Raw genomic sequence first — 19,961 nt, 5'->3', positions numbered from 1 at the left:
GATGGGGAAAGTGAGCCCTCGGAAAAGTTATCACTTGTTCAAGGTCAACACAATGAATAGCAAAGCTGATACTCATGTCAGGCCTTCTAACAGAAAGTTCTGAGTCTTTCTGCTATACCAGGCTGTGAAATGACTTTCCTAAATCTAAAAGCCTTGCTTTTCCGTCTCCTTTTATTATCTACTTTGCTATTCAGAGTCATTCTATACTGAACTGAAATTTCTTCCATCAGCAGTCATATAAAAAGGTGGTGGGTTTTCATTTTTTTTTTTTTTTTAGCTCAGCCCATGAATTTTCTAGTCTAGCTTCTTAGCAATAAAAAGCACCTTCCCTCACAAAGTGGCCCTACATGCCACCTGGCAGCTCAGACCTCACTTTAGGAAACACAACTTAATTTAATGGGGTGCTAGGAAGCAAGCTCAGGGTGCATCCAGCATTTTAATACGGTGTTTCTGACCAGATGGTATTCACGTGCTCCTAAACTTATCCTTCTGTGATCGTGAGACTGCTTTTGTCTATTACTATAGCAATAACTAAGGAGGTGAACGCCATGGTTTGGATCCGTCGAGGGGTCAGTTCCTTTTATTCAGGCTCCAAGATGTTGTTGCTATGATTGGCCCCATTCCATGGGCAGCGCCATTTCAAGTTATAGAGTGCAACTGGGTGGATGGATTGGTGCAAATCCATTACCAGGGGGCTAAGCAGCAAATACCCAAACCTGCACTCTTGCCACCGATAGCCGCTGTGAAATTTCTAGTATATATCTGAGTACATGCTGGGTGTCCAATACAGTGTAGGATAGGGTGAATGGTTACAAAGTAAACTTTAATATCAATTCAGTGTTAAGCAACTAAATAAGGAGTCCCTACTCTGTTCCTGGCACTATGCTGTGTGCTATGGCGATAATCAGGGAAGATATGGCGATAATCAGGGAAGATATTGTGGAGCTTACAAACCAGAAACTATATTCCTATAATCTATTCCTATAGTAATAAGCCAGTGTCATCTGGTAATGTTACTATGTACAAAGGACTGTAGTGGCTGCAAAAGTAAAATCCCATTCTTGTCCTTAGGATTCCACATAAAAATGGAGAAATGCTCACTAATGTTAGCTCCTGTTACTATTTTTTAAACACTTCTTTTTTATTTTGAGAGAGAGAGAGAGAGCGCGCACAAGCAGGGGAGGGGCAGAGAGAGCGGGAGACACAGAATCCGAAGCAGGCTCCAGGCTCTGAGCTGTCAGCACAGAGCCCGACGTGGGGCTCAAACCCACAAACCATGCGACCTGAGCCGAAGTCGGACGCTTAACCGACTAAACCACCCAGGCATCCCTCTTTACAGTGTCTTTGTGGTAGAACAGTAGAATTTATCTCCGCAGCATTCCTGGGCATCTGATGTCTACGAGGCAGCTTTCATTTTATTTGTACGTGGTCATATACTGAGCAGGCCGTACTCTTTAGGGGAGTTGGACACAAGTATGTTTTATAATGTAATTTTTCAAAGGGTATCGACTGTCAGCTAACTGGGAAAATCTAGGTCACAAGAAATTGGGTCACTGTAAAGCTTTTCCTCAAAAGAGTTTTAAACTTTCCCACAATAACATTTTTGTTAGAAAAAGAGAACCCAGCCTTTGAACATAAGGTTAGCATAGATCAAAAGCGGACAGCCTCATTGCTCTGAGGTTAGCCTATGTGTATAGATGCTAAGATCATGAACATGGGAATCACAGAGGCCTGGATTTGAATCTGGGCTCTGAAATGCACTGACTGGGTATTCATGCATGAGCTGGGGAGTCTCTTAGGTTGGTGGCTTTGTTAACTCTAGAATGGGTTTAACCAAGATTACCTCCAGAAATGGTTGCAAAGATTAAATAATGTAGATAAAGCGCTTAGCCCAGGGCCTGGCTTATAATAAGAACATGATGGCAGTGATGATGTTTATATTGATGATGATGATGATGATGAAGCAGAAGACATCCAAGATGGGGGGGGGGGGGAGGGATGACAACCATGACATTGATGAGCTCAGTGGTTCTTTCCCTCTCCCACCTAACCTAACTTTTACCTTCCCCATGATGCTATTCTAAAGGCCAAGGTTAGATATACACTACACTAGATCAAAAAAAAAAAAAAAAAAGAAAAGAAAGAAAGAACTCTGTAGCATAATAGGGCTAAATTCTTTGAACTGTGTTCCTCCTTCTACGGACAAACTTGAAATTATTCCTCCCGAGTCCTCCGGCCAGGCCCTCCTGTGAGCAGGAGCTTATGCTCGTAAGATGGTTGTTTGCTTTCACAGAGCTGACAGGCCCAGGCGGGGATTCACCTTGGATCACGTCTCGCTCCTACTAGCACCGTACTCATAACCAACAGAGCTAACTAGTCTGACATGAAGGAAGCATGAAATCCCAAACCAGTCCCTGAGGTTTTTTCCTTGGCTCTACAACAGAACTGTCTGCAGAAAATATTTTTATTATCGGGCTCCTTTTCTATCCTCAGCAGATTTTCCTTTGGAATAATTTTCTCCAGATTATGGTGACTCCTTGGGAGAAGGCCTGGGACGGAGCCGGCCTGCATTTCCTGAGACATAAGAACAACCACTCCGTTTCATTGTGAGGATCTAACAGGCACAAAATTACATGTCACGGAAACACGAATAAATCAGGACGCTGTGAAAGCCTAAAAGGACAGCAGAAAACAGGGACATTACAACTTTACGTTGCAACTACATCTTCGCTGCAGTGTGAAAAAAAAAAAATATCCATTACTCTATATGTGACAGAGATATCTGAAAGACACTATTTTTTCACATGCTCTTTCTACCTAAGAGGTTTTAATGCCCTTAGACAGTAGAATTTTGGCAGCCTGGATAAAACGAAGGCTGTGAATAGCATGTGACTTAAAATATGCTGGGAAGGGGGTGCCCGAGTGGCTCAGTCGGTTGAGCGTCAGACTCGTGATTTCGGCTGTGGGCATGATCTCATGGTTCACGGGACTGAGCCCCGGGTAAGGCTCTGTGCTGACAGCGCAGAGCCTGCTTGGGATTCTTTCTCCCTCTCTCTCTCTGCCCCTCTCCTGTTCATGCATGCTTACACTCTCTCGAAATAAATAAATAAATAAACAAACAAACAAACAAACAAACTAACTAACTAACTTAAAAAAATATGCTGAGAAGAGCCAAGCAACATATGAGCTTTGACACCATGAAGACCTTTCACCTGCAGCTAATCCAATCTAGTGATAGAGGTTGTAAAATCCTCTCTTGTTTGGCTATGGGGCTTTTGAAACCCTCATAAATTTTAAATGAGAGCCAAACCTGAATTGTCAGATAAGTCTCTCGTCATACGACATTTTTATTTAGGAATTAGAACACTGAGGATGGACTTACAATGAAGTCAACCGAGTATTTTTACTGAACGTGTTATTCTTCAGATTTTAGCCATTTTGTATTTTAAACATGATCCCCTTTTGTTAAGAGCTGGAAGATACAGATTTCAGTGCAAATAATGAAAACCCTGAGACATGGAAATTGATTCGCTTGAGGGAAACTTAGTGATGGTTCTCTGCTTTAAACTACTTCCTGGAACTGTTTTGGTGGGAAATTTGATAAAAGTCAAATTTTAAAATAATTTACTTAAAGTGACAATTAGCACACTTACTGAATACTTCTGATTGCCTGGCAGTGTTGTGCTCATAAGCACTTTACAGGCATATCTCATTTAATGAACACAACTCTTTGAACTTGATAACTGCGATGAAGTGAAAAGGAAAGCTTGTTGAGCAACTAACTTAAACGGCATCATGGGAAAAGAATATCCAAACCTCCCAAACACCGTAAAAAATAATAAATAAGTTAAAAATTATTTGATTTAGCACCCCCTAGTGTGAAGCATGGGGAAAGCAATTCCCAGTCAAAACTGGTTTTAATTTCATTCATTCGTCATTCTTCTCATTCCATGAATATGTATGGTTTCCTTGTTGTGAGCAAGACACCGTGATGGTGCTGGTATTGAATAGGGATAAAACAGACCTGCTCCTGCCTTCTAGAAACTCCCTAGTCTCATCTAAGACACCTAAAGGAAGAAGAAAACTGCACAGTTGCAAATTGTGATGAAGGCGTGGATGGAAACACGTCGGGTCCTGTGATAGAAAGTAAGAGGGGGTCTCTTCAGGGATAAATATGAAGTCGGGCTGCAGAGCTCTCCGGGCAGCGAGAGCATGCGTGAAGGTGCCGAGGGCCACAGACGTTTGGTGCTTGGGGGAACCCCACTGTGGCTGGAGCATTGGGAGGGAAATACAAAGACTAGGTTGGAGAGAGGAACAGGAAGGACTCGATGAAGATGGATGTGGTTGGGAGTATTTGTTCTAAGTGTGAAGGAAATGGTTAAAAGTTCAGACTGGCTGGGAGCTGGTGAGATCCATATGCTCTGAAGACCTCTGTGACCTGAAAGACGCTCAAGGCGAATGCGAGAGGGTCTGCTCCTTACTGGGGAGGGAGTAAGGGGCAGTAAGGAGGCTTTGTAGGAGCTGATGTAGGAGATGACAGTAATGTGGGTTGGATCAGGGATTCTCAAATGGGGGAGACTTTGCCCCCAGCAGACATTTGGCAACGCCTGGAGACATTTTCAGCTGTATCAGAGTGGGAGTTCCCACGGGCGTCCAGTGTGTAGAGAACAGAGAAACCACCAACAGACCTACAGTGCCCAGGATAGCTTCCCACAGCAAATAATTTTCTGGCCCCAAATGTCAGTAGTATAGAGGCCGTAAACCCTAGGGTAGAGGTTTAGCAAAAGTGATAGACAGGAGTAGACAAATTTTTAAAATGTTTAAACTGTGGAATGTATGGGACTAAGTGATGGATGGATGTAGAGTGGTGAGGGAGAGGGACGTATCAGGTGAGACTCCCAGAACCCTGGCTTGAACAAATGCGGGTTGTCATTTACTAAGATGGAAAGGCCCATGGTAGGAGCCAGATTGCAACAGGGGAGAAATAAATAACTCCTCTTTGAATATGTCATGTTTGAGGTGCCTGGGAGATAGCCAAGAGGAGATGTGAAATAAGTTGACTTTCTGAGTCTACAACTTAATCATCATCATTATAGTAATTAAATTACTGAGCAGTTATAACGTATCAGGCTTCATTCTAAGAAATTGTTTTTACATTATTTTATTAATCCTACTGACAGTAAGGATCAACATTTATTCTCTGAATCCTCTTGATAAATTCTTAAGTTTCCAAATTATGAGTGACGGATATCATCCTACTCCTCAAAAATTTTCCTTCAGCATAGGAAACACACTATTGAAAGCTAACAGTAAATATTATGCCTTCCCTAATAAAACAGAATGTGTCAGTAAGATAAAACATCCTAACCACTGTGCCATCAAAGATATCCAAAATTATATTTGTCATTACTCCAAAAGCTTTCATCATCTTTATTTTAGAAAATATCCTGCAAGTATTTATCTTCTTTATTGCCTCTGATTCGGATAAAATAGCAAAATTTTACCCCAAAAAGGACACTACCCTTAGGAAATAGAAGCATGATCTCTAGAAGCAGTTTAACATTCCAGGAGAGCCTTCTGCCATTTAATATTCTTCCAAAGCCATCTGGCCCTCCATTTTCCTGGCCAAATGATACAATGTCTTCAAAACACATTTCCAACGTTAGCAGATGCAGCTAACTCAAGTCAGGAAGCCTGAAGGAATGGAACCACTCCATTCTAAGTTACATGATATGTAAGTCACTCTGTGATACCCAGGATGGATGTCTGGGAGCACTTTTGCTTATTTAGTCTGAGAGAAAGAATCTTAAATAGCAAGGCTATGAAAGCTCATATTGTTACAATGAGCCTGGTCGCAGTGTCGAGGTTCAGCCAGACCTCACTAAAAGTGGGACTCCAGTTAGGAATTTGTTACCAACGCCAACTTCTCGTAGGGTATATTTGTAATTTGCCCCAGGGCTAAAGTTTCAGGTCAACTCACATTAAAGTAGAAAATAAAGTACTTTGTTCAGGTGAGACGAACTGCTCAGCTCAGAATCTACGAATACAAAGGATTCGTGATTCTCATATGTCTTGGGGCAGTCTTGCAGAGATTTTTTTCCAGTTTCTTCTCCACCTCTCTCTCCTCCACCCAGAACCTGACAGATTTCTATCAGGTGAGAAAAAAGGGCTGGTAAGCCTGCATCCTTCCTGTCATTACTGAAGGTACCCATCCATCTACAGGGACAAATAAGGTTTCACCTGGCACACTGCAGTCTGCTTTCTATTTTGTCGGGGTTCTGGGTTTCTAGATACCTACAGGAAAAAAAAATCTAGAATTTCTAAATTCTGTGGCTGGCTAGGGCCTATTGAAAAATCCCTGTTTTACAGTCCACGCTGTTTCCTGCCCCTCGTTACACAACTTCCTCAGCTGTTCTAAAAGCGGCTTAGGGATTTTTTTTTTCCCTTGGGGAAAGAGGAGGGTCAGGAAGCTGAGTAGCAAGATACAAAAGCACAGTCTGGTGGGGCGCATGGGTAGCTCAGTCGGTTAAGCGTCCGGCTCGGGTCATGATCTCGCAGTCCATGAGTTCGAGCCCCGCGTCGGGCTCTGTGCTGACAGCTCGGAGCCTGGAGCCTGCTTCACATTCTGTGTCTCCCTCTCTCTCTGCCCCCTCCCTGCTCATGCTGTGTCTCTCTCTGTCTCAAAAATAAATAAACATTAAAAAAATTGAAAAAACAAAAGCACAGTCTGGGAGTGCTGGTCCTAACGTGGGTCCCTCTACTGAAATTAGCCACATGTGCTGAACAATTTCATACCACCTGGTTATTCCCCCTCAGTATCCCCCTCAGTATCTCGTGTCAATCCACAAGAGCACCCTGATCAGAGAAATGGCTCTTATCCTCAGTAGTCCCCCAAACAGTATATATGAAGACTATATAGCCAATGGAATGTTTTTTGATGGAAACTTCAAGGGAGGGTGCTTTCCTACTTGCAACCTTTTTTTTACTTTTCCATCCATCTTTCTGAATATCCCTTTTGGGTGCGGGGTGGGGGGGATGGTGGGGGGGAGACATCCAATGATATTTGCAATTCCCCCAAAATACATAATTGAATTCTTAATAAAAAATATGCAGTTTTACCATTGAGGAATATAAAACACTAATTCACGTAAAAGATCAAATTCTACCAAATGCCCTCTCCTTTTACCTCCTACCCAGATTTCTTAAATTGTGTCAACTCTGGGTTTTGGGCCTGTGGTCTCACGACTGAACATCATTAGCTGCCTCCAGGACACCTGTAATCCATTGTATGGTGGGAAACTAGTTTGAATCTCGTAGAGAATGAAAGCTAACCTTGACCGAGCTCACAGTCTGGACCAGGCACCATGCCAGATGTTTATACCTGGTGGTTAGCTCATTTAATTATTAATGGATAATGAACTCATATGCATTTTTACACTGGTGGTGGATAATTATCTTTAATCATTAAAGTAATACATGCTTATTTAAGAAATGTAGGCAAAAGTGAAAATAAGCTGGGGGGGGTGGGGAAGGGAGCAGTTATAACCCCATTCCCCAAAAGTAATGACTGTTCAGTGTATTTCTCCAGAATAATTTTTATAAGATTTGGCTTAAAAAAGAAAACTTAGCTGTAATGATAAAAGATGCATAATATACATAATCTATACATAACTATGCATAATCACAATAATAACATACACGCAATGATTTAAAATTGTTTTTCAGTTAACACTAAAACTTCTTTTTGATATGCTGGGGTTCCCCTTTTTTTTAAACAGCTGCATTTTATTCCCTTTACGGCTGTATCATATTTGCCTTAATCACTGTGAAGTTGAGCATGGGCATTTAAAGCAACTCACAAAGGTCAGAAAAAAAAAAAACCACTCTCATTTTAAGTCAAAAAGAAGAAATCTAAATTAAGCTGTGCAAAGAAATCAGAACCTTAAAAATACATTAATATTCTTTTATTTTAAAATTATTTCAGAGGGCATGCATGGTTCAGAATTTTATTAAGCATATTAAAAGGCATTCCAGTTAATAAACGTGACTGAAATATGTTCTCATGTCCTCCCTCGCCTCAAAAAATAACTCTACTGGAACACAAATGCCCTGAGTTCTGTATGTACTTTTAAAACATAGCTAAACATGTATGGCAGAAGAATATGGAAAACAAGCTACTGTTTCTAACAAGGAGTTATCATCTTCCACTGGCAACATCCTTTGGTGGAAACAGTCATTAGACTGAATGTATTCGTTTCCTAGGGCCGCCATAACAAAATCCCACAGAGTGGGTGGCTTAAACAACACAAATTTATTTTCTCACAGTTCTGGAGGCCAGAAGTCTAAGATCAAGGTGCTGGCGGGGCTGATTTCTTTGGAAGCCTCTCTTGGCATACCGTCTTCACATGGCCTTTCCTCTATGTGCACATGTCTGAGTCCAGATTCCCTCTTCTTATAAGAACATCAGTCACATTGGGCAAACACCCCCCCCCCCACCCCGGCCGTAGGACTTCATTTTATGTTAATTACCTCTTTCAAGGTCCTATCTCCAAATATTCTGAGTTCCTGGGGATTAGGACTTCAACATGTGAATTTGCAAGAGCAGCCGTGAGGGCTCTCCTTTTTTCTTTCCTACCAGGATACCTGATTAACAAAGGATATTCCTTCTTAAAAGAAGAGAAAGGAAAAGGAGAGGAGAAAAACGAAAAACAGATGTAACTCCTCTCTAACACCCCCCACCCTACACCACCACCAATTAAAACATTTTTTCTGGAGCTTATTTTCTTCATTCAAAGTCTCCTGTCATGTTTGCATTGGGCATGTTTTCAAATCTTGGGCAAGATCTCAGGATAGCAAGGGGCACAACTTTTGCACTAAATTCCTTTAAGAAATAGCCCCAGACTTGCTGCAATTTTGAAAAAAAAGAAAAAAGAAAAAAAACGTTAATACAGTTGCTGTCGCTGACATATCCTCGAGACCACCTTCCTGGTACTTGACGCCACAGAAGCGCTTTTCTTTCTCAATCCCCTAACTGCTTGTCCCACCTGAGACCCAAACCAAAAACAAACCCTATTTTGTTCTCAGAACCCGATCAGAGAATTTCCTACCAAATCCAAACACCTAAACATCTCCCCCTGAAATGATCCTAAATTTAAAAATAATACATTAAAAAAAAACAACAACAACTTGATTTTGTAAAGATTTTGTTAAATACCAGCCACCTAAAACTTAAATGCAAGAAAGAAGTCGACTTTAAATGCAAACAGTCCAGGGAAGGCTCTTCTTTGAAGAAATGGCCACTGGCTCTTTTGTTCTTTTATTTTTGCAGGAGACACGGTGAGGGATTTTGTATCCCCTTCCGTATCTTTTTGTGAAATCTAATCCTGTTTTGCTAGAGGTTTCCTTCCCTGTTCAGTTTGCCATGCCAGGGGGGTGAAAAGTTGCATTTTAACCCAGCATAGGGCTTTCTCAAGTTTATTAACACGGTACTGCTGAGGCAAGTCAGTCCCCCAGTGGCTGTCCTGGCTCCCAGATGAAATATCCACTTTCCCTATGATATGTTATTGTAAATATAATACCGAAAGATTATTATATTTTGGACTAGGTGACTGATTCTGAATTTCCTGGCTCTACTGGAATGAAAATAAAAGACCACACAATATTGTAATGGGAACACATCTGGACAGACCACTTTTCCTTTCCTATGCATGGTGAGATTATGGGTTGAAATGTAAGACTCTTGGGTCTTTTCTTGTTTCGTGAACTTAAACAGGCAAACGTAGATCCACATCACCTGCACAGATAAATGAAGGCCTCTCCTCCAGTTAGGAACCTATCAGCCATGGATTATTCCATGTGATACAGGGGATGGTGTTGTACTCCTTACATCTGCTATCTATCAAAATGGAAGAAGAGGAACACCTCTGAGTAAACCAAATGTGGTCACTTCAGGCTAACTAACTTTCTGCTCCTCTGTGGCCAAAGGCTGGACTGCAGTCCTACGAGGGTCACTTTGCAGGAAAATATGGACACAAGAGGAAACACTGGAGAGCAGATGGCTTCAGGAAAATCCCTAGAAAACCCACGATGCCAATACACTTAGCACGGTGGCAGTGTGAATCATTTGTAAGGTTTCTATTTTCTAACTGTCTGTGTCTTCTTCTCTAAGTCCTATGAAGGCAAGCATTGATTAAAGGAATGAAGAATTGAATGAAAGAAGGAATCAAAGCACCCCAGGAAGAGTACAGGATTTGCATTTGGAAGCCTTATGTATGAATCCTAGGAGGTTTAATTCTGTAATCCTAATTTTTTAAACAAAATGCCTGTGTTCCTTCTACCATGCTGAGAATTTTAATCCTCACTTTTCTTCCCTGAAATAAAAATAGCTAATACTTTCTGAAAGTTGTTTGAGTTCCTCATCCTTGGATGACCAACAGTCCCAGTTTGCATGGGACTGACAAGGTCCCCAGGATATGGAACTTTTGGTCCTAAAACGAAGAAATTCTGGCAACGCCAGGATGAGTGAGTCATGTTATGACAATGAACAGGTTGTTTTTTATTCATCTTGATCTCCTTAATCCCCACCAAAGCTGTATCAGACCAGTATATACTTTAATTACTCCATTTCTCAGATGAGGCTATGAAGGCTCAGGCATGCTAAGTAACAAAAACAGAACTGTCAGGGCGCCCGGGTGGCTCAGTCAGTTAAGTGTCCGACTTCGGCTCGGGCCACGATCTCATGGTTTGTGGGTTTAAGCCCTGCATTGGGCTCTGTACTGACAGCTCAGAGCCTGGAACCTGCTTCAGATTCTGTGCCTCTGTCTCTGTCTCTCAAAAATAAACATTGTTTTAAAAATTAAAAAAAAAAAAAAATTCAGGACTGTCATATTCCGGAGGCTGAGGACTAGTCAGCATGAATCTATACTGCTTCACATCCAAAAAAGGGGAACTTTAGGAACCCCACCTCCTGGATCTTAACGTGGTGATTGAAATGATGATAATGAATTCAAGTGTAGCATGTGGCTATTTGCAAAGCCCTTTCTGGTTTCACTCTATAGTGAAGGGATGCCATTAAAACTAAGTTATAGTCAACCCAGGTTGACCATCTATTGGGAACTTTGTGGTCCGTTACTCTGGGCTCCAGTGAACTATTTTCACTTCTGTTTATGGAGAAGACACACAGAAGGCAGAAGAGGAAGGGAGAGAGAAATTAATCTCCATCAGCAAGTTATTTCCTCCAGAGGGACTTTCTGATCATTATTGTAACAAAATATGTCTTTCTCCAAAGTCTGTGCTAAGGTTGAGAGAGCAACTTTAACCGAGGAATAAATGAGGTGCCTTCAAGTGGTGAGGTTGTAAATTGCCCATCAGGTCTGAGGATTCATGGTTGCCTGCCTTCTTTCTATTTATCCCCAAGAGTTCCTGGTTTTCCACCTGGGATTGCTCATCCTAATATGTATTTTTCAGTTTAGCCAAATCTCAAAGTGATAGGCAAGAAGAAATTGAATAAGGTGGGAAAGACAGATGCATTCAACGAACATACTAAAAACTTTTTTCCAGGGGTAGGTCAAGCAGGCTTATGCAGTTTAACTGAAAACAAATTCCTTAGAAATGAAGCCTACAACTACATACCAGAGTCTTGAAGACAACACAGAAAGCTCACCTGTTTTCAATTACGCTTGATGATGGATTATATTTGTAAAATGTGATGATTTTTTTGGACACCTCTTTGCCACCACCCACCCCCGCAATGCCTTTACAATTGGGCACGAAACCTTATCTTGGCAGTCAAGGCTTTCTCCAACACATCTCCAGTCACCTTTTTCTCTGCTCTCCAATCTTCTTGTCAACCTGGACCTTCCTCTCTTGCCTCCACGCCTTTATTCAGGCCGATGCTTCCCCATTCTTCATCTCCACTTGTGAAACTGGTAATGGACACCTCTTTCTCCTCGTTTGCAGTTTGAAGCACCCTTTATTATTTTGGAGTACCGCTCTTGCCCAGGCTCAGTTCATGGGTTCCTGGGGCTGAACCTATTTTCGATTCTAGAACTGGGCACGTGATCTAGACCTGGTCAAACAGAGCTGCTGGTATATTTTGCTGGATTTATCAGGAGAGAGAGGCATTTTCTTTTTGCTGGAGTGATAAGAGCTGCTAACAGGGCGGGGGGCGGGGAGGGGGGGTGGTGTATGAGAGAGCTGGTGTCTATTCTTAGCTCCACAAGGAAGAAACCTGTCTGAAAACAAAGCCAGTGCAAAGTATAACAGTCAAGAGTTGGAGAGACTGTTCTCTTAGAGCATCATTTGGATATCCTGGATCCAAATGCCCCTGAGGCAGGATACCCCCAGATTTTTTTAAGTTAGCTAAGTCCATTTTTGCTTTAACTAGAGTTGAGCTTAAACTAGAGTTGGGCTTCTGTCACTAAAAACCAAAAACCCAAACGTCTCCATTATACAAACCCTACTCATAATTATGGGTTCTTTCAAAGGTCACCAAATTTCTAAAGCTTTCTTAGCTTCAAAAGAGGGTGAGCCTTTTTTATTTCACAATGTCCTAGGACTCTGTCTCTAATAAAAATTATCATTATTATTATAGATAAAGGGGAAAATACTAGGGAACAACATTGGATTTACTTAAGCCACCTGGCAGATTTTCTGATACATCTGATACTGTTTTTTCCATCCCCTTTATGGTCACAGGTGTATTAAAAATTGTGCATAGTTTTTGCTCATTGTTGACAACTGTTAAATTAGCAAAATCCTTTTTGAAAGCAGCCTAAAAATGTACCAGAGTCAGGACAAGCCAACTCTTAGGGGTCTATTCAAATGAAACAATACAAAAGTAAAAGCTGTTCATTCCAGTATTCCTGAAAGAGCCCAACTGGAAATTATTTCAGTACTCCATAGCAATAGGCCATAGCCACTCCTTCCATTTCTGAAACCAGTTTTGAAACCCTCAGATATTTTCCTAGATACGATGATGTTCTTCTAGTGCCTGGATTAATGATTTCAACAGGCTACATTCCTGGGAAATGAGTCTCAGTCAGTTATTGGTGTGCAGGAACGATACCTGTGATCAATACCTGTGGGGAAGTGAGGTAAATTGACACTGGGCAGAGGGAAAATGAACTGTGATGCAGTCATAACAAGGCATCAGCCAAACCCAGGAGCCTGGAGCTGGAATGACCCTTCAGAGTTGTCCTGCATCACCTATCATTACACATGGGCTGCCTGTGGGAAAGAGACATGAATTTGGATGAAAAGGCAATCTTCAGTCAAGGCCAAGTCCTGAGGAGGGATTCAACCGAGAGCGTGAAGCAGCCAATGCTCCCAGCACTCGGGGGAAGGGGTATGTCAGGCCTGAGGGGGGATCTGGACTGTGTCGATCAGTGTCCTCTACAGGGGTCAACACTGACCCATGCTGAGCTGGTAAGATGCTGTTGTCTAAGAGTTTGAAATGGGAGACAAGGAAACCAGAAACGGGGAGGCAATATTACTACAGTGTTTGAGGCACAGTCCACAAACTCATGTGATCCTCAAAACCACGTGGTCCCCTCCCTTCTCTGTGCCTGGTTGTTCAATGGTTCATTCGATTTCATTCGTTTCTGATACCAAGAAAACGTTAAATACTTTGCCAGCAATCCTCAGATTATTATGAATATGACGGATTATGCAGCCATCAAAATGATAATAATGTAATTTTTTAAATAATGTCAAACACAAAAGTGTGTCCAAATGTAATTGTAGGTGAAACTAACAAAACAGGAAGTAATATTTCTCTATGTAAACATTAGTAAGTGAAAGTAACAAGTGCAATCAACGACACTATCAAAAAAGTGAACAGACAACCTACAGAATGAGAGAAAGTATTTATAAATCATATATCTAATAAAGGCCTAGGATCTAGAATCTTTTAAGAACTTTCAATAGCTCAACAACAAAAAAAGACAAATGAAAATTGGGGAAAGGACTTGAATAGGCCTTTCTCCAAAGAAGATATACAAATGGCCAGAGATGCTCAATGTCATTAAACATGAGGCAGATGTATATTGAAACCACAATGAGATAACACTTCACATCTATTAGGATTGCTCTTTTCAAAAAAAAAAAAAAAAAAAAAAAAAAAAACCAAACAAGAACTGGAAATCACAAGAGTTGGCAAATACATTCAGAAACCCTTCAGGGGCACCTGGGCGGCTCAGTCGGTTAAGGACCTGACTTTGGCTCAGCTCATGATCTCATGGTTTTGTGAGTTCGAGCCCCACATCGGGCTCCGTGCTAGCAGCACAGAGCCTGGATCCCGCTTCGAGTTCTGTGTGTCCCTCTCTCTGTGCCCCTCCCCCACCCCTGCTCACACACTCTCATTCTCTCTCTGTCTCTCTCTCAAAAATAAATAAACATTAAAAAAATTAAAAAAGAAAGTGAAACCCTTGGATATTTTGGGTGGGGATTTAAAATGGTTCAGCCATTGTGGAAAATAGTTTGGTGGTTCCTTAAAGAGTTAAACTTACCATAAAAAAATTACCATGCAGAGCAATTCCATTCGTAGTTATATACATAAAACAACTGAAGTCAGAAAGTCAAGCACAGGTACACGCAGTAGCTCTGTTCACAATAGGTAAAAGGCGGAAACAGTCCAAATGTCCATCACAGAGGAACGGATAAACAGATGGTGGCAGATCCGTACTTTGGAATATCATTCGGCCATAAAAAGGGATGAAGTATTGGTCCATGGTGCAGACTTCGAAAACGTTACGCTCTATGAAAGACAGACACAAAAGGCCGCATGCTGTAGGGTTCCATTTCTCTGAAATGCCCAGAAGAGGTAAGTCCATTGAGATAGAATGTAGATTGGTGGTTGCCAGGCGACAAGGGGAAAGGGGAAATGGACCTGCTTCCTGTGTGCATGTGTGTGGGACCTCCTTTTGCAACTAGATAGAATTGGTGGTCGCGTGATATTGTAAGTGCACTCATCGCCACTGAACTGTTCACTTTAAGACAGTGAAAATGTGAATCTCACCTTGATTTTTAAAAAGGTAATAAAGATAAAAGATAACAGTGTGGGAGTCATTTGATGAGAAGTGGTTTTCAAAAATATATCACCATGCCATATGCCTATCAGCAAATTCTTTTTGCTTTGGGGTAAACAATTACTTGCCTCCTAAACGAATTATAATAGGTTAGTATGGGAGAAGTAATAGAGTCTGCGTGATCAGCATGCTTCCTGTGGAGAGAACACCCCATGATAACACATCCCTCAACAATATAGCCTTGGATATCAAGTGCTTGGTTGCCGGCTCTCGTCCTTCACAGAAGTGTCCATCCTGTCATTTAATTAAGCTCAGTTTAATGCAGTGTTTCATTGTTAGCAGGTGAATATCTTGGACCTCACTTACATTATATTGGCAGGCTTTATCTGTAGCACCTTTGAAAAATGTTCTCATTAAGTCTTTTGTTGTGCATTTTCTACTATAAAACATAAGCATAATATAGTCCCTTCTTAACACTCATATAAGAATGGAAACAGGAAATAAAAATAGCCATCATCCGATCACCTAGAATGGAAGGGTTAAAGTTTGGTTTTACACGTACGTGTACACACCTACACGTATATACAGTTACACATGTGCGTTTTGGGCAACAAATAAATAGTATTATGCTGTATATGCTGTATTATTTTTCACTTTCTATCATGAGCAATTTTCTCTGTCATTATTCTTCTAAAATAGCATTTTTAATGTATAGCTGTACCATAACATGAAACTGATTATCTCTTTCAGACGCGTAAGGTTTCTTCCCCAGTATTTCTGCAATCTAGTCTTTCATTGTGCTCCATTATTTTTTTTAATGTTTGTTTATTATGGGGGGGGGTGAGGAGGGGCAAAGAGAGAGGGGGACAGAGGATTTGAAGTGGGCTCTGTGCTGACAGCAGCGAGCCCAACATGGGGCTTGAACCCACGAACTGTGAGATCATGACCTGAGCTGAAGTTGGACACTCAACTGACTGAGCCACCCAGGCGCCTGTCATTGTGCTCTGTTATAACCATTCTTTCTTTCATACATACATTCTTTGGTGGTGGGAGGTAGCTTCCAGTTTTTACTAAAATATTTCCGATTTCACTACAAAGAACAGTGGGATGGAATTCCTTGTATTTAAGCCTTTTTGTGTATCATTGTTTTCTCCAGACAACCTTTTTGGTTGAGATATAATTGATATATAACATTATATTAGTTTCAGGTGTACAACATAATAATTCCTTATTTGTGTATATTGTGAAACCTAGTTGAAATCCATCACCACACAGTTATAATTTAAAAAATTTTTTAACCTTTATTTATTTTTGAGAGACCAAGCGCGAGGTGGGGAGGCAGAGAGAGAGAGAGAGAGAGGGAGGCACAGAATCGGAAGCAGGCTCCAGGCTCTGAGCTGTCAGCACAGTGCCCAACATGGGGCTCGAACTCATGAACCTCAAGATCATGACCCAAGCTGAAGCCGGATGGACGCTTAACTGACTGAGCCACCCAAGTGCCCCCATAGTTATAATTTTTGTTCTGGTGATGAGAACGTTTAAGATCTACTCTCTTAGCAACTTTCAAATATACAATATTACATCCCCTGGACTTATGTCTTTTAAAACTGGAAGTTTGTACATTTATTCATTTTGCCCAATCTCCTTTCCCCTCCTCTGGCCACCACCAGTCTATTCTCTGTATCTAAGAGTTCAGTATTTTTGTTTGTTTGCTTGTTTGTTGTCATCAGATTCCACTTATAAGTGATATCATATTTATATTTCTTTTTCTGTTTTATTTCACTTAGTGTAATGCCCTCAAGGTCCATCCATGTTGTCGCAAATAACAAAGATTTCCTTCTTTTATATGGATGAATAATATTCCATTGTGTGTATTTACACATTCACTATAGATAGATAGATAGACCTAGATAATCTCAAATTCTTTATTCACCCATCCAGCCATCACCGGACTCTTGAGTTGCTTCCATGTCTTAGCTATTATACGTAAAGCTGCAATGAACATGGGGATGCATGTAGCTTTCTGAGTTAGTGTTTCATTTCCTTTGGATAAATACCCACAAGTGGAATTACTGGATCAGATGGTAGTTTTGTTTTTCATTTTCTGAGGCATCCCCGTACTGTTTTCCATAGTACCTGCACCAGTCTGCATTCCCACCAACAGTTTGTCTTTCTCCATATCCTCTCCAACATTTCCTATTTATTGTCTTTTTGATTAAAAAAAAATATTCTAAGAGGTGTGAGAGATCATTTCATTGTGGTTTTGATTGGCATTTCCCTGATGATTAGTGATGTTGAGCGCTTTTGCAAGTACCTGATGGCCATCTGTATGTCTTCTTTGGTAAAAAAAAAAAAAAAAAAAAAAAATGTTTTTAGATCCTCTAACCATTTTTAGTCAGATTATCTTTTGCCATTGAGTTGAATGGGTTCTTTATACATTTTGGATATTAACCCCTAATTAATTATACGTTTGGCAAATATTTTCTCCCATCCCAAAGGTTGCCTGTTCGTTATTGACAGTATCCTCTGCTGTGCAGTAGCTTTTTAGTTTGATGTGGTTTACTTGTTTATGTTTGCTTTTGTTGACTTTGCGTTTGGTGTCCAATCCAAAAGAAATCATTGCCAAGACCTAGGTCAAGGAGCTTACTGCCTATGTTTTCTTCTAGGAATTTTATGCTTTCAAGTCTTATATTCTTCATCCATTTTGAGTTTGTGTGTGGGGGGGGTGTAGAATAGGGGTCCAGTTTCATTCTTTTGCATATGGCTGTTCAGTTTTCCCAGCACCATTTATTAAAGAGACTATCTTTTCCCCGTGGTATATTCTTGGCTGCTTTATTGTAAATTAATTGGCCATATATTCATGGGTTTATTTCAGGGCCTTCCATTCTGTTCCATTGATCTCTGTGTCTGTTTTTATGCCAGGATCATACTATCTTGATTACCACAGCTTTATAGTATAGCTTGAAATCAGGAAGTGTGATACCTTCAGGTTTGTTCTTCTGCTTCCCTGCCCCCCCAATTGCTTTGGCTATTTGGGGTTGTTTGTGATTCCACACAGATGTTAGGATTTTTTTTTTAATTTCTGTGAAAACACCATTGGAATTTTGATAGACATTGTGTTGAATCTGTCGATTGCTTTGGGTAGTGTGGACATTCTAACAATGCTAATGCCTCCAGTCCATGGGCATGGAATATCTTTCCATTGATTTATGTCTTCTTCAATTTCTTTCATCAGTGTCTTCTAGTTAACAGTTATATTCTTAAAAAACAAATTCCTGCAACTGGATATATCTAGTCCAAAGGAAAATCTGGAAGTCTTTAATATGTTTTGACAAACTTCATGTTAGGTGATCCCAATTTCCCCTTCCAAGTATGGGTGTAAGATTGTGCTACTGTTCTACATTCTTGGCAAAATCGGGGTTCTCTCTAGTAACTACTCCCAACAGTATTATTTTACATGTTTTTTAAAATTTATTTTTGATTAGACAACATACAATACAGTTTAAATATCAAAGGAACCCAAGGGTGTACAGGGAGAGTCACTGTCCTGCCTACGTACACCATCCCATTCTGGGGGCAACCCATGTTAACAGTTTCTTGTGTATCCCTTCCAGAAGGAACCCATGTGTTAGCAAATGGTAGGAGTCTAAATATACTGTACTTTGCACTTATCTCTATATTCTGAACATAGCCTCTTCATTCTTTTTTTACGGTCACATACTTTTCTACTGCTGAATGTAATACCCTTAAAAGTCCCCTTTTGCTGGACATTTAGGTTGCTTTTCAGCTTTTGCTACCACAGACCACGTGTCTGTGAATTACCTTGTAAATCTATCACTTTGTACGTGCACACGTGTGTGTGTGTGCAAGTTCAGTTTCTGGGTTACTGGGTTCAAGGAGTTTTTTAATGTTTTTGCTATTGTCAAGAAGAAAAACAAGAAAAAGGAATGTGGGAGAAAAAAGAAAAAAAATAGAAAATTTAGTGAGTCTGGTGTTTATTAAATAGTGGGGAATGTCACATATTTTTCCCAGATTGCACATCTCTGAAGTTGCTGGGTTTTTTTTTTTTTCAGTAGTCTCCCTCATCGGTGAAAGGGGTTAGACATTTCAAAAGAGTAGGGGCAGGATAAAGAATGGGTGCTAAAAACCCAACAGCAAAACTTCTTCTCATCATACAGCAGCTGTTTTACCATCCGCTGAATTCCGATAAGGAGGAACAAATGCCTTCGAACAAGGAAGGCTAAGCCTTTAAGCCCTGGAGGTGATGTTACACATCTCTTCAGAAATACAAAATGAAAACACGTTTTGTATTGGAAAATAATTTTCCAGAGATGAGATCATCTACAACATAAAGGATTAAAACTTTAAAACCCCAGTTAATGTGCCTTTATTTAACAGTGAGTTGTTTTTTTTTTAACTTTTTTTTTTCATTTATTTTAAGTAAACTTAAAAAATTAACGTGCAAACAGCACGGTGTGCAAATCATAATTATATAGCTTAATGAAGCTTCACGGAGTAAACACATCCCTGTAACCACCGCCAAGATCAAGCAAAAGAATGTGACCAGCATCCCAGAAGCCCCCATTGTGTCCTTCAAAATCACTGTCCCCCCAAAGTGACCATTTTCAATCGCCATCAATTAATTTTGTCTATTTTTTAACATCATTATAAATGGAAAATGTAGGATTCAGTTTTCTGCGTCTGGTTTCTTTTGCTCGACATAATATAGAATTCATCCATGGTGTTATTTTTAATTTTGTGTGTGTCCGCAAATATTTACTAAGCATCTACCATAGTTAGGCACTATGCTAGGTACTGGGCAAGTGACGGCGATGATACAGACAAGACCTTGGTCTCCTAGAACTTCCGTAATTTTTGCCTCTGAAAATGAACATCTGAGGATTCAAAAGTCACTGCTTTTCAGGAAAATGGCAC

At 40.6% G+C, this 19,961-nt stretch overlaps 1 protein-coding gene and 1 long non-coding RNA gene across 8 annotated transcripts in view; one reads left to right on the top strand and one right to left on the bottom strand.

Annotated features, from left to right (window-relative positions):
- LOC107181000 overlaps positions 1-19,961 on the bottom strand; it is a 266,480-nt gene that overhangs the window by 226,451 nt on the left and 20,068 nt on the right. Inside the window, exon 2 of one of the 7 annotated variants that reach the window (XM_042979358.1) lies at positions 14,397-14,755. The exons of the other annotated variants lie outside the window; for them this stretch is intronic. Coding sequence (XP_042835292.1) covers positions 14,577-14,755 — 179 coding nt within the window. The 3' untranslated portion in view covers positions 14,397-14,576. Of the gene's footprint in view, positions 1-14,396; positions 14,756-19,961 lie in introns of those variants that run through there. 7 annotated transcript variants of the gene reach the window in all.
- Positions 1-19,961, top strand: part of LOC122236692 — a 35,691-nt gene that overhangs the window by 6,560 nt on the left and 9,170 nt on the right. The window lies entirely within an intron of this gene.

This window comes from Panthera tigris, chromosome A2, assembly GCF_018350195.1.
Source record: "Panthera tigris isolate Pti1 chromosome A2, P.tigris_Pti1_mat1.1, whole genome shotgun sequence".
In the NCBI taxonomy this organism is placed as follows: Eukaryota; Metazoa; Chordata; class Mammalia; order Carnivora; family Felidae; genus Panthera; species Panthera tigris.
Note: the sequence above shows the minus strand (reverse complement) of the source record. Positions and strands in the feature narration are given on the sequence as shown.